A 12,998-nucleotide genomic window follows, 5' to 3' on the forward strand; every position below is an offset into this window, starting at 1 on the left:
ACACGCCCCTTTTTTTTTTTTTATACAGATAATGTAGTAGATGTCACCTGCAGTCCTATGTAACATCACCGATAAAATAAGTGATAACTGAGTACAGATAATGTAGTAGATGTCACCTGCAGTCCTATGTAACACCACAGATCACACAGTGATAACTGAGTACAGATAATGTAGTAGATGTCACCTGCAGTCCTATGTAACACCACAGATAACACAGTGATAACTGAGTACAGATAATGTAGTAGATGTCACCTGCAGTCCTATGTAACATCACCGATAACAGTGATAACTGAGTACAGATAATGTAGTAGATGTCACCTGCAGTCCTATGTAACATCACCGATAACACAGTGATAACTGAGTACAGATAATGTAGTAGATGTCACCTGCAGTCCTATGTAACATCACCGATAACACGGTGATAACTGAGTACAGATAATGTAGTAGATGTCACCTGCAGTCCTATGTAACATCACCGATAACACAGTGATAACGGAGTACAGATAATGTAGTAGATGTCACCTGCAGTCCTATGTAACATCACCAATAACACAGTGATAACTGAGTACAGATAATGTAGTAGATGGGTGTGAGGCCCCAGAATTCAGACAACGCACAGTGTGACCTGAAGTCTGGGTTCAGAATGTGGCAGGGTGGGCCATATTCTCAATCCACCCCCAACCCTACCGTGAAACAGATATGTGGATGGACATTACATACATCACTACAAAATATACAGGAGAATACAGCACCACATACTTCATCCATATCCTGTGATGTAGACTCTTTCCTCAACATCTTCATTCAGAGATAAGACCGCCATGATACCTTCTTTCAGCCACGTCTCGTCTCTGCAGAGTTTCACTGAAAACATTTTTAGATTCCTCACTTTACAATCATCCTCTACTATCATTATACACAGGGGGCAATATATACTAATAATACAGAGAGGGCCATTTTTATATATATATATATATATATATATATATATATATATATATATATATATATATACTAATAATACAGAAGGGGCCATTATATATACTAATAATAAAGAGTGGGCCATTAAATATACTAATAATACAGAGGGGGCCATTAAATATACTAATAATACAGAGGGGGCCATTATATATACTAATAATACAGAGGGGGCCATTATATATACTAATAATACAGAGGGGGCCATTATATATACTAATAATACAGAGGGGGCCATTATATATACTAATAATACAGAGGGGGCCATTATATATACTAATAATACAGAGGGGGCCATTATATATACTAATAATACAGAGGGGGCCATTATATATACTAATAATACAGAGGGGGCCATTATATATACTAATAATACAGAGGGGGCCATTATATATACTAATAATACAGAGGGGGCCATTATATATACTAATAATACAGAGGGGGCCATTATATATACTAATAATACAGAGGGGGCCATTAAATATACTAATAATACAGAGGGGGCCATTAAATATACTAATAATACAGAGGGGGCCATTATATATACTAATAATACAGAGGGGGCCATTATATATACTAATAATACAGAGGGGGCCATTATATATACTAATAATACAGAGGGGGCCATTATATATACTAATAATACAGAGGGGGCCATTATATATACTAATAATACAGAGGGGGCCATTATATATACTAATAATACAGAGGGGGCCATTATATATACTAATAATACAGAGGGGGCCATTATATATACTAATAATACAGAGGGGGCCATTATATATACTAATAATACAGAGGGGGCCATTATATATACTAATAATACAGAGGGGGCCATTATATATACTAATAATACAGAGGGGGCCATTATATATACTAATAATACAGAGGGGGCCATTATATATACTAATAATACAGAGGGGGCCATTATATATACTAATAATACAGAGGGGGCCATTAAATATACTAATAATACAGAGGGGGCCATTAAATATACTAATAATACAAAGGGGGCCATTATATATACTAATAATACAGAGGGGGCCATTATATATACTAATAATACAGAGGGGGCCATTAAATATACTAATAATACAGAGGGGGCCATTAAATATACTAATAATACAGAGGGGGCCATTATATATACTAATAATACAGAGGGGGCCATTATATATACTAATAATACAGAGGGGGCCATTATATATACTAATAATACAGAGGGGGCCATTATATATACTAATAATACAGAGGGGGCCATTATATATACTAATAATACAGAGGGGGCCATTATATATACTAATAATACAGAGGGGGCCATTATATATACTAATAATACAGAGGGGGCCATTATATATACTAATAATACAGAGGGGGCCATTATATATACTAATAATACAGAGGGGGCCATTATATATACTAATAATACAGAGGGGGCCATTATATATACTAATAATACAGAGGGGGCCATTATATATACTAATAATACAGAGGGGGCCATTATATATACTAATAATACAGAGGGGGCCATTATATATACTAATAATACAGAGGGGGCCATTAAATATACTAATAATACAGAGGGGGCCATTAAATATACTAATAATACAAAGGGGGCCATTATATATACTAATAATACAAAGGGGGCCATTATATATACTAATAATACAGAGGGGGCCATTATATATACTAATAATACAGAGGGGGCCATTATATATACTAATAATACAGAGGGGGGGCATTAAATATACTAATACAGAGGGGGCCATTATATATACTAATAATACAGAGGGGGCCATTATATATACTAATAATACAGAGGGGGCCATTATATATACTAATAATACAGAGGGGGCCATTATATATACTAATAATACAGAGGGGGCCATTATATATACTAATAATACAGAGGGGGGGCATTAAATATACTAATACAGAGGGGGCCATTATATATACTAATAATACAGAGGGGGCCATTATATATACTAATAATACAGAGGGGGCCATTATATATACTAATAATACAGAGGGGGGGCATTAAATATACTAATACAGAGGGGGCCATTATATATACTAATAATACAGGGGGGCATATATATATATCACACTAATAATACAGAGGGAGGCATTAAATATACTAATAATACGGAGGGGGCCATTATATATACTAATAATACGGAGGGGGCGGGTGAGAGCAAGGCGACCAACAAACATGGCTCAGTTACACCAGTTTTGTCAGGAGGAATGGGCCCAAATTCCGACCAACTATTGTGAGAAACTTGTGGAGGGATATCCAAAACGTTTGACCCAAGTCACACAGTTTAAGGGCAATGGTACCAAATAATAATGAAATGTATGTAAACTTTTGACTTTGCAGAAAGTAATAAAAATGCCTTAAAACATTCTTTCTCTCATTATTCTGGCATTTGGCAAATAATAACCATTATGGTAATCCTAATTGACCAAAAACAGGAAAGGTTTATTCTGATTTCATGTCCGATATTGAGAACATGCAGATGTGTCTTTTTATATAATGTATATAAACTTCTGGTTCCAACTGTACACATGGAGACTTGGCTCAGCTGAGTATGCGTGAGTTCTCAATAGGGATGGTGGAGTAAGCTGCTGCCAGACACCCCTGGAATCTTATCAGTTGAGACCAAAAGTATTTGGACATGTTGTAATTCAGCAACCCAATCCTTCTCTTAACAACTGCCTTCAGGGAGGGAGTCTGGAGGCCCTCATTCACATTAAATGGTCGCCGACACCTGCTGAGATCAGCGGGTTTGTCCAACCTATATATAAGGGTACTTTTCATACTTGTGTTGCTGGATTCCGGCAGGCAGTTCCGTCGCCGGATCCGGCAATCTGTATGCAAAGTTTGCAAACGGATCCCATTTGTAGACAGATCCGGATGCAAATCAGTCTCACAAATGCATTGCAATACTGGATCCGTCTCTCCGGTGTCATCCGGAAAAACAGATCCGGTATTTAGTATTTTCACATTTTTAAAGGTCTGCGCATGCGCAGGCTGGAAGACCTGATCCGTCAATGCGGCAATTTTAATGCCTGATCCGGCACTATTACATTTCTATGGAAAAAAAAATTCCGGCAAGTGTTTTTTTTTTTTTTTTTTTTCCTCCGTCCAAATACCGTAAAAGGACTGAACTGAAGACATCCTGATGCATACTGAACGGATTGCTCTCCATTCAGATTGCATTAGGATAGGACGGAACTCAGTGCCGGAAAACTTTGACGCAAGTGTGAAAGTACCCTAAGATGTAGGCCAGCTTTAGTTGCAATGCTGCTGTATTGTGGTGACCCCACAAGTTCCTCCTTGCCTTCAGGCTACTTTTCTTTATTCAAAGAAGAGTCTGTTATTTTTATGATTTTGATCCTCCCTATTTAGTTATCTGTCATGAGTTGGGGCTTTTTACACAGGTCAGGCAAATTATGAGAAATGAATGTTCATACGAACACCCGATCCTCTGTAAATGTGCCGGCAATCCCTTGAAGGAGAATTCCTCCTCTTTAACGAGCAGTTGTGGCAGGTTTTTACTGATGAGTAGGACATATTTTATACCATCATAAGGTAGATCTGACTTTGCAGTATGAGTTGCAATTGCTGTAAAGTTTGAAAGTGACAATTTCTAAGCGTAAGGCTGGGTTCAGACCTGAGCGTTTTACAGCGCGTTCCTACGTAAAACGCTCAACAGGCAAAAACCAATGTTTCCCTATGGGCATGGTTCTCACCCTACGCCTCAAGTACAGGAGCTTCTTTGGGGCATATTGTCGCGCGTTCCCGCCCATAGACTTCAGCGGGAACGCGCCTAAATGGGCGTTTGCTTGTTTCCTGCCCATTAAAAACGCCTGAAAAAAGCGCATATCGCATACGCTCAGGTCTGAACCCAGCCTTAAGCATACATCCTTCAGTCAGCTGCCAAGCTTAGTTTCATTGTGCAGCCCTGTAAGCACTCCCTTTATGCAGTCCATGTTGCCTTCAATGTCCAGAATTTGATCGCCACAGCAGAAGATGGGAAAACCTGGTGACACCATTGCTTGTAAGCCACATCTTCTATGGTCTAGTCCAGGGATCAGCAACCTCCGGAACTCCAGGTGTTGTGAAACTACATCTCCCATCATGCACACTTGCTTAGCTGTTCTCTGAACTCCCACAGAAGTGTAAGGAGCATGCTGGGAGTTGTAGTTTCACAACAGCTGGAGTGCCGAAGGTTGCTGATCCCTGATCTAGTCTTTATTTCAGGCCTCACCTTTTTTTCTCACCAATGATGATTCTGTCTGTTTAGTTCTCTGCATTCTTTTCTACATATCTGGCTACTTTCACACTGGCGTTTTGACTTTCCGTTTGCGATATCCGTTCAGGGCTCTCACAAGCGGTCCAAAACAGATCAGTTTTGCCCTAATGCATTTTGAATGGAAAAGGATCCGCTCAGAACGCATCAGTTTGCCTCCGATCAGTCTCCATTCCGCTTTGGAGGCGGACACCAAAACGCTGCTTGCAGTGTTTTGGTGTCCGTTTTACGAAACTGAGCCAAACGGATCCGTTCTAGCACAAGTCAATGAGGACAGATCCATTTTCTATGGCACAATAGAAAACGGATCCCTCCTCCATTGACTTTCTATGGTGTTCAAGACGGATCCGTCTCGACTATGTTAAAGATAATACAAACGGATCCATTCTGAACGGATGCAGACGTTTGTATTATCTGAACGGATCCGTCTGTGCAGATCCATGACGGATCCGCACCAAACGCCAGTGGGAAAGTAGCCTAAGGGTTCACTGATGTGAGTTGCAACAGTTTTCATGTGCATGAGAAGAGATATGAGCAGATGGGTGCTACTGACTATACTTGTTTGATCTCCTGCTACTGCTGAACTCTTGAGAAGTTGTTGGACCCTCCTTTGATGTTGATAACTTTGATGTTTTCTCTTACAGCCAATGAATTCCATCAATACCCTGTACCTTTGCAATCCTGATTCCACAAATGATGAATGACAGCCAGTTACACCTAAGCTTTCCTCCGGCACATAATCTTTCCAACACGGCCGGAGAATCCTGCAAGAAACCAGCCTTACACACCCAATTCCTTCTAGGGTTGGACTTCCGATGGACATGCCATGGTGACATGAACAGAATGAGTTAAGGGTACTTTCTACATAACTAAGGTGTGTGGGCTTGTGTTAGTGAGTGCTTGTGCCACTCCTCCTGGGAAGGTGCAAGGACCATGAGCTTGCCCCTGAAGTTACGAAGGTTTGGGAGGCCAGTAAGCCCACAACTAGTTCTTTTACTTTTGTTTGCTTTCTGTCTTCTGAGTGTCTTCATCTCAGCCTATTATCTCTATGGATGGAAAAGAGGACTGGAGCCTTCAGGTGGTGAGACACAATCCCTGGACTGTGATGATTTCAAGATTAGCCCTTCACGTCTGCTCCCTGTAAAACCTATGAGATCAATGGACACTTCTAGAACTGACCCACTGGTGCTAGTCTTTGTGGAAAGCCTATATTCTCAACTTGGGCAGGAAATAGTGGCTATATTAGAGTCAAGCCGCTTTAAGTATCGGACCGAGATAGCTCCAGGCAAGGGTGATATGCCTACCCTTACCAATAAAGATAGGGGGCGATTTGCACTAATTGTGTATGAAAATATTCTAAAATATGTTAACCTGGACGCATGGAATCGAGAGTTACTGGACAAGTACTGTGTGGAGTATGGCGTGGGCATCATAGGCTTCTTCAAGGTAAGGTGGTCATGGATTTATATGCTTAAGTCTCTTTTTTTTCTGGATACACAGCATTGAGGAACATGTTTTAAACTGCATCCAGTGGTAGTACAATAAAAGTCTATTCTAATTCTCAATGTCTGATAGTTGTAGCATTGATGCACTGAAATTCTCCTGTCTGTGGAATCTCTTTTGTGGTCAGCTCATTTGTTCTCTTTTCTTCCCTGTCCCCAATACTCAACTTATTTAGTCCAGTTGAGTGGCCTTAATCTTCTGAAAACGCTGTAAAAGGAACATTGTTCTGGAAGCGGGGTCTTGCTGGACAAACCCTTTTCAACTGATGTCGTTCCATTCATTACGTTTCCCTTCCTCTCCCTCCCAGTCTGCTAGACAACACATGGCCTTTAAGCCCTATTTAGACTTTTTAGAATTTTCGACTTTTATGTTTCATCTCAGATGCAGCAGTTATCTTGGGCAGAGTAAATGAAATTAGCAATGCTACTTGCACTTACATTTCTGTATGTTGTTTGTGACTCAAGTGTTGTGGGGGTGGTAGGTTTTATGTAAATCACCTACTCGCTTATCAAAAGCTGTAGTCTGTGATGCAGTCTATAAGTGACCATTTTAAACCATCCAGGCAATTGCCCAGTCTGTAGGTGACATTTTTGATATATGATTTTACACTTTAATGTAATATTTTACATATTCTTCCCATTGTGTATTGTGTACTGATCTTCAGCTATATACTAAATTGCACTCCGTTCTCACCCAGAGCTGGGTTTGGAATCCTCAAGGGGTCTCGTCCCTGTCGTGGCCTGCTATTGGCTGCTGTCCTCCGTTGCCGGATGTTTTGATCCGAGCGACTGGGAGATGCAGCAGCGGCTGTATAGGGATCTGGAGTGATGTGGGTGCCGGGGAGCAGGTAAGTATAATCAATACAAGGGGCCCGTTGGGGGGGATATTTCAGATATGGGATAACCCCTTTAACACCACCCCCAACAGCTGAGATCCCATAATTTACTACAGTCTAATACATTACGGGAGGTTTTTTTTTTGTGTGTGTCATGCATGTGAGCACCACAGCCATAGAATTCTATGCTAGGCAATATTTCTGAAATGCTCTTGTTTTCTAGTAGTAAGATGCTGAATGCTGTATACTATACTTCCTTCAGATACATCAATACAGCCTAATGGATCAGTAGGTCTGTTGGTTCAGGAAGCCTTCCACTATGACTGGAGGCCTCCATAGAGTGCAATAATATGGTATGGCCCATAGCACTTTCTATCCTGAGCTTCTGATACTTGCACAGGGAGAGAGGTTATATATGTGTGTAACTGCAAACTATTCAGTGATTGGTCTCTGAGCACAGCCGAGTGACCACCTATAGGTATTGAATACTGCTGCTGAACACTATTGGTAGCAATCCTCGTTTGCTATCCTCCTTTAGTCCTACGCTCCATCTTTTACTAGGACAATGCATATAACCAATACTTTCCAACATTTTTTAAACAAAATATTTTCTATGGTCAGGTTGTGGTTTATTGGGGTGAATCTTCTTGCGCATGGCTTGCCATGGGTAAGGTTTGTCAAAAAAATAAATAAAAAAATCCTGACTATCCCTGCATATTGTCCTCACTATGAAGACCTTACAATGAGGACAGTGTAGAGGGAGGGGATAGCCTCTCGTACACCATTTGTTGTTAAAGTTACAGCTTTTTTTGTAATACTTGGAGAAACCTTTTTACCAAGACCAGGCTCCAATATTCAAACCTCAGATCATACCCCATAACTGAGACCTTAGACCAGGGATGGCCAACCTGAAGCTCGCCAGCTGTTGCAAAACTACGACTCCCAGCATGCCCAGACTGCCTACAGCAAGGCATGGTGGGAGTTGTAGTTTTACAACAGCTGGAGAGCCACAGGTTGGCCATCCCTGCCCTAGACTGAACCCCAAAATTCAGACCCCAAATCAGACTCTCTTAATTTCTCTCTCTCTCCTCGGTCCTTGACATCATGATTCTGGCAAACACAAAGACTTTATGTGAGCTGCTGTTGTGGTTCTCCTGATCTCATAGGGGGACAGCGTATCAGACAAGTCAAAACCCAATCTATCCAAACTTTGTTTCCTCTAATGGGAGATTAATAGAGACAATTCATATGTTCAAGTACATAAACAATTGTGTGTTGGATCTACCGATAAATATTTAGTGTATGTCATCGGCTTTACTGTTAGTAGGAGACCAAAGTAATACAAAGTTATTGGAATGCTGGAGAACCGCTTTTGGGCAGGTAATAATTTTTTTTTCTTTTGGGAAGAAATTGTTTTTTCATCCATATTAGAAAAATTTGTAGCAGGTGTCAATATCGTGACGGATAGAACCAGGAATAAAAAAAAAATCCTAAAGACTTCAGGAACAAGATACACCAGTGCAGGAGCCATTGTGACCTTACAGTGACATAAAGCACTTTCATTGCTATCCAGAGGAACCTCAACATATGAAGTAGCAGTATATAATATGTTGACACCATGGAGTAAGGTATGTGAGATATGGAGGGCAGTTGTTTTATCTCACCGTGAAATCCATACCAAGAATTTGATCCTCACAGAGCTGATCATTATTAGAACATCTAAAATACTCTGGATTCTTCTAGAAGCTCATTCTCTCTGTACTTCAGACCTTTCACACGTGTAGCTCCTTTGTATAGACCCAGTTAACATAATGCTGCTGTCTGGAGTGACCTAACAGAATAGATAGGAGCCAGTAGTTTCACCACATGCTTACACTTTTATAAATTCATATTTCGATATGTGAGACACTCGTGTATTGGTTTTTGTCTATTTCAAAACCTGGCAGACCCCACTGACTTGTATGCAGTGCTGTTCTTCACATTTAAGGGGTTGTCCCACAAAAAATATTCAACGGTTTTCAATCCAGCATCTGGATCTGAATACTTCTGTACCTGGATGTAATTAAGTGTTTAGTATAGCAGCTGAGTTATTCAATGAAATGTATCTGCATAGCGCCACCTGCTGTCTGCTATTTTTCAAATTTCTCTGTCCACCTCAGGGACGTTGATGCCCATGCTTAGTTCCATCCTTCAACTTCCACCAGCTGCAGTAGAAAGTACCTGAGCAGCCAGCCTGAAATAATTCTAGCAGAACTATTGGAGCAATGGATGGGGATATCTCTGGATCCATGCAAGATACAAGGCTGGTTCTAACTTTGTACTATATGATGTCAGATGATCCTTTTTTTGCATTAATCATGGAATAACCACTTTAATTTTGACCAGATTTTTTATAGAGGCTCTGAAGGGAGGCTTCAACAAGAATGTGAGCAGAGCTTTATCGCCATCTTTTCAACAGGTCTTGTAAACTAAATAGAGAAAATAAACACAATATGGAAGAAAATACTAATGATACATACAAAAAAAACACAATAAAGCTAATAATCTATGAATCTAAAGGTATCTATTCACATATGAGCAAAGTCAGCCAAAGCAGCCACTTTCCAAGGGCCTGGATGACTATTTATTTTGTGCAGGGGCAAATTGGCCATAGACCCTACAGGGAAATTTCCTGATGGGCGGATGCCTAGGAGCGCCACCCAAGCCCTCTTCATGGCCACAAGTTGGGTACAATATCATCTGATTGTGAGCCGCAGTGGGGACAGGGACATATGTGCTATGAGTCTCATTCACTGCAGAATGTCGCTTCTATAAAGCAACGAGAAATAAATATAAAATTAAAACACAGAAATGTCACACTTTTCAGAAATGTGTTATAGTTTCTAGGGTGTATAAGCATCATGTGTGAGTGGGTATGGTGCCGTGCTATATCCTTAGAGAGCAAGGTAGTGGCATACGTCTAACTACCATGGAAGCGGGCATAGCAGCTGCTACAAGGTCCCGCAGCTGACTTCCACTTTTAAAGATGACCTATAACCTCTCCTGACATGTCTGATTTATTAACTACTTGCATTCCTTGTGTAATACCATTTCTGGGTCTATTCTTATGACTACGCTGTGCCATTCCTTTATTATTCCTTCTACAAGTTATGAATGGATTACTAGCAGTATACAATGGAGGTCCAAATGGGTGTTACCAGATAGCGGTGTTTTACCTCCACAGTTTGACACTGGCAGCACTGATTGAATAATGGCAGACTGTGCAGGGACACTCCCCCCCCCCCCCCCCCCCCCCCCTTCCCCCAACTAAACCTTAATCGCAAGCTGCTAGTAACCATTCATAACTTCTAGTAGAAATAATAATGTAATGGCACAACATAGTCATAAGAAAAGATGCTCCAGAATTGTTATAAGTACTTACTAGGGGTACTTTCACACTTGCGTTGTTTGATTCCGGTAGGCAGTTCCGTTGCCTGAACTGCCTGCCTGATCAGGCAAACTGTATGCAAACGCATGTCATTTTTCTGATTGATCAGGCATTTTTCAGACTGATCAGGATCCTGATCAGTCTGAAAAATGCCTGATCAGTCAGAAAAATGCATTGCAATACCGGATCAGTTTTTCCGGTGTCATCAGGCAAAACGGATTCGGTATTTATTTTTTTTCTCATTTTTAAAGGTCTGTGCATGCGCAGACCGGAAGGCTGGATTCGGCATTCAGGTAAGTCTTCAGTTTTTTTCGCCAGAGATAAAACCGTAGCATGCTACGGTTTTCTTTTTTGCCTGATCAGTCAAAAAGACTGAACTGAAGACATCCTGATGCATCCTGAACGGATTACTCTCCATTCAGAATGCATGGGGATAAAACTGATCAGTTCTTTTCCGATATAGAGCCCCTGTGACGGAACTCTATGCCGGAAAAGAACAACGCAAGTGTGAAAGTACCCTAATGTGAAAGTAGCCTAAAATAGACATGTCAGAATGGGTTACAGGTCCTCTTGATGGATACCTGCACACAGGTGCAGGCTGTCTTTCAGAAATTCTGCACGAATTGCCATGCGGCTTTCTGTGTATTTCCACCCCCAAAAACGCACGTGTTAGGCTGCGATCACACGGGCGAGTATTCCGCGCGGGTGCAATGCGGTAGGTGAACGCATTGCACCCGCGCTGAATCCTGACCCATTCATTTCTATGGGGCTGTTCAGATGAGCGGTGATTTTCACGCATCACTTGTGCGTTGCGTGAAAATCGCAGCATGCTCTATATTCTGCGTTTTTCATGCAACGCAGGCCCCATAGAAGTGAATGGGGTTGCGTGAAAATCGCAAGCATCCGCAAGCAAGTGCGGATGCGGTGTGATTTTCACGCATGGTTGCTAGGTGACAGTCTATTCACTATATTATTTTCCCTTATAACATGGTTATAAGGGAAAATAATAGCATTCTGAAAACAGAATGCTTAGTACAAGGTCAATTGAGGGTTAAAAATAATAAAAAAAAATTAACTCACATTTTCCTCTTGTTCGCGTAGTTCTCCCGGTCTTTAGTTCTTTAAAAGATAAACTATGGGCTAAAGGACCTTTGGTGACGTCAGATCACATGCTCCAATCACATGGTCCATCACCGCGGTAATGGACCATGTGATTGGAGCATGTGATCTGACGTCACCAAAGGTCCTTTAGCCCATAGTTTATCTTTTAAAGAACTAAAGACCGGGAGAACTACGCGAACAAGAGGAGAAGGTGAGTTAATTTTTTTTATTATTTTTAACCCTCAATTGACCTTGTACTAAGCATTCTGTTTTCAGAATGCTATTATTTTCCCTTTATAACCATGTTATAAGGGAAAATAATAACATCTACACAGCCCCGATCCCAAACCTGAACTTCTGTGAAGAAGTTCGGGTCTGGGTACCACAGTCTGTTTTTTATCACGCGCGTGCAAAACACATTGCACCCGCGCGATAAAAACTGAACATCGGAACGCAATCGCAGTCAAAACTGACTGCAATTGCATTCCTACTCGCGCGGGTTTGCCGCAACACACCGGGACGCATCCGGAACTAATCCGGACACGCTCGTGTGAACCCAGCCTTAGTTGCGGTTTTTGATGCAGATTAGATGCGTTTTTTCTACAGATCTCACCCTTGCATTGAAAAGGGTGAAATCTGTATAGAAAAAAATAAAAAAAATGCACAAAGACATGCTGCAGATTTCAAAATCCACATGGCGGGTCAATTTCCGCACAGAGCAAAAAGATTAGTGGTATCTCATACACTTTACTGGTACTCCTTGCTTTTGTGATGGTGGCATTTGTCTCCCTGTTGTTGGTCCTTGATATGTATCAGGGCCCAGAAGTATGGCACCATGTTATAG

The 12,998-nt window shown here is 41.0% G+C and overlaps 1 protein-coding gene across 2 annotated transcripts in view; it reads left to right on the forward strand.

The window, feature by feature from the left end:
• Positions 1-12,998, forward strand: part of NDST1 (N-deacetylase and N-sulfotransferase 1) — an 82,919-nt gene that overhangs the window by 38,902 nt on the left and 31,019 nt on the right. Inside the window, exon 2 of one of the 2 annotated variants that reach the window (XM_040440531.1) lies at positions 5,933-6,734. In XM_040440531.1, the coding sequence (XP_040296465.1) occupies positions 6,222-6,734 (513 nt within the window). In that variant the 5' untranslated portion in view covers positions 5,933-6,221. Of the gene's footprint in view, positions 1-5,932; positions 6,735-7,882; positions 7,980-12,998 lie in introns of those variants that run through there. The other variant, XM_040440541.1, reaches the window with a different exon arrangement.

Source organism: Bufo bufo, chromosome 1 (genome assembly GCF_905171765.1).
Source record: "Bufo bufo chromosome 1, aBufBuf1.1, whole genome shotgun sequence".
NCBI lineage: Eukaryota > Metazoa > Chordata > Amphibia > Anura > Bufonidae > Bufo > Bufo bufo.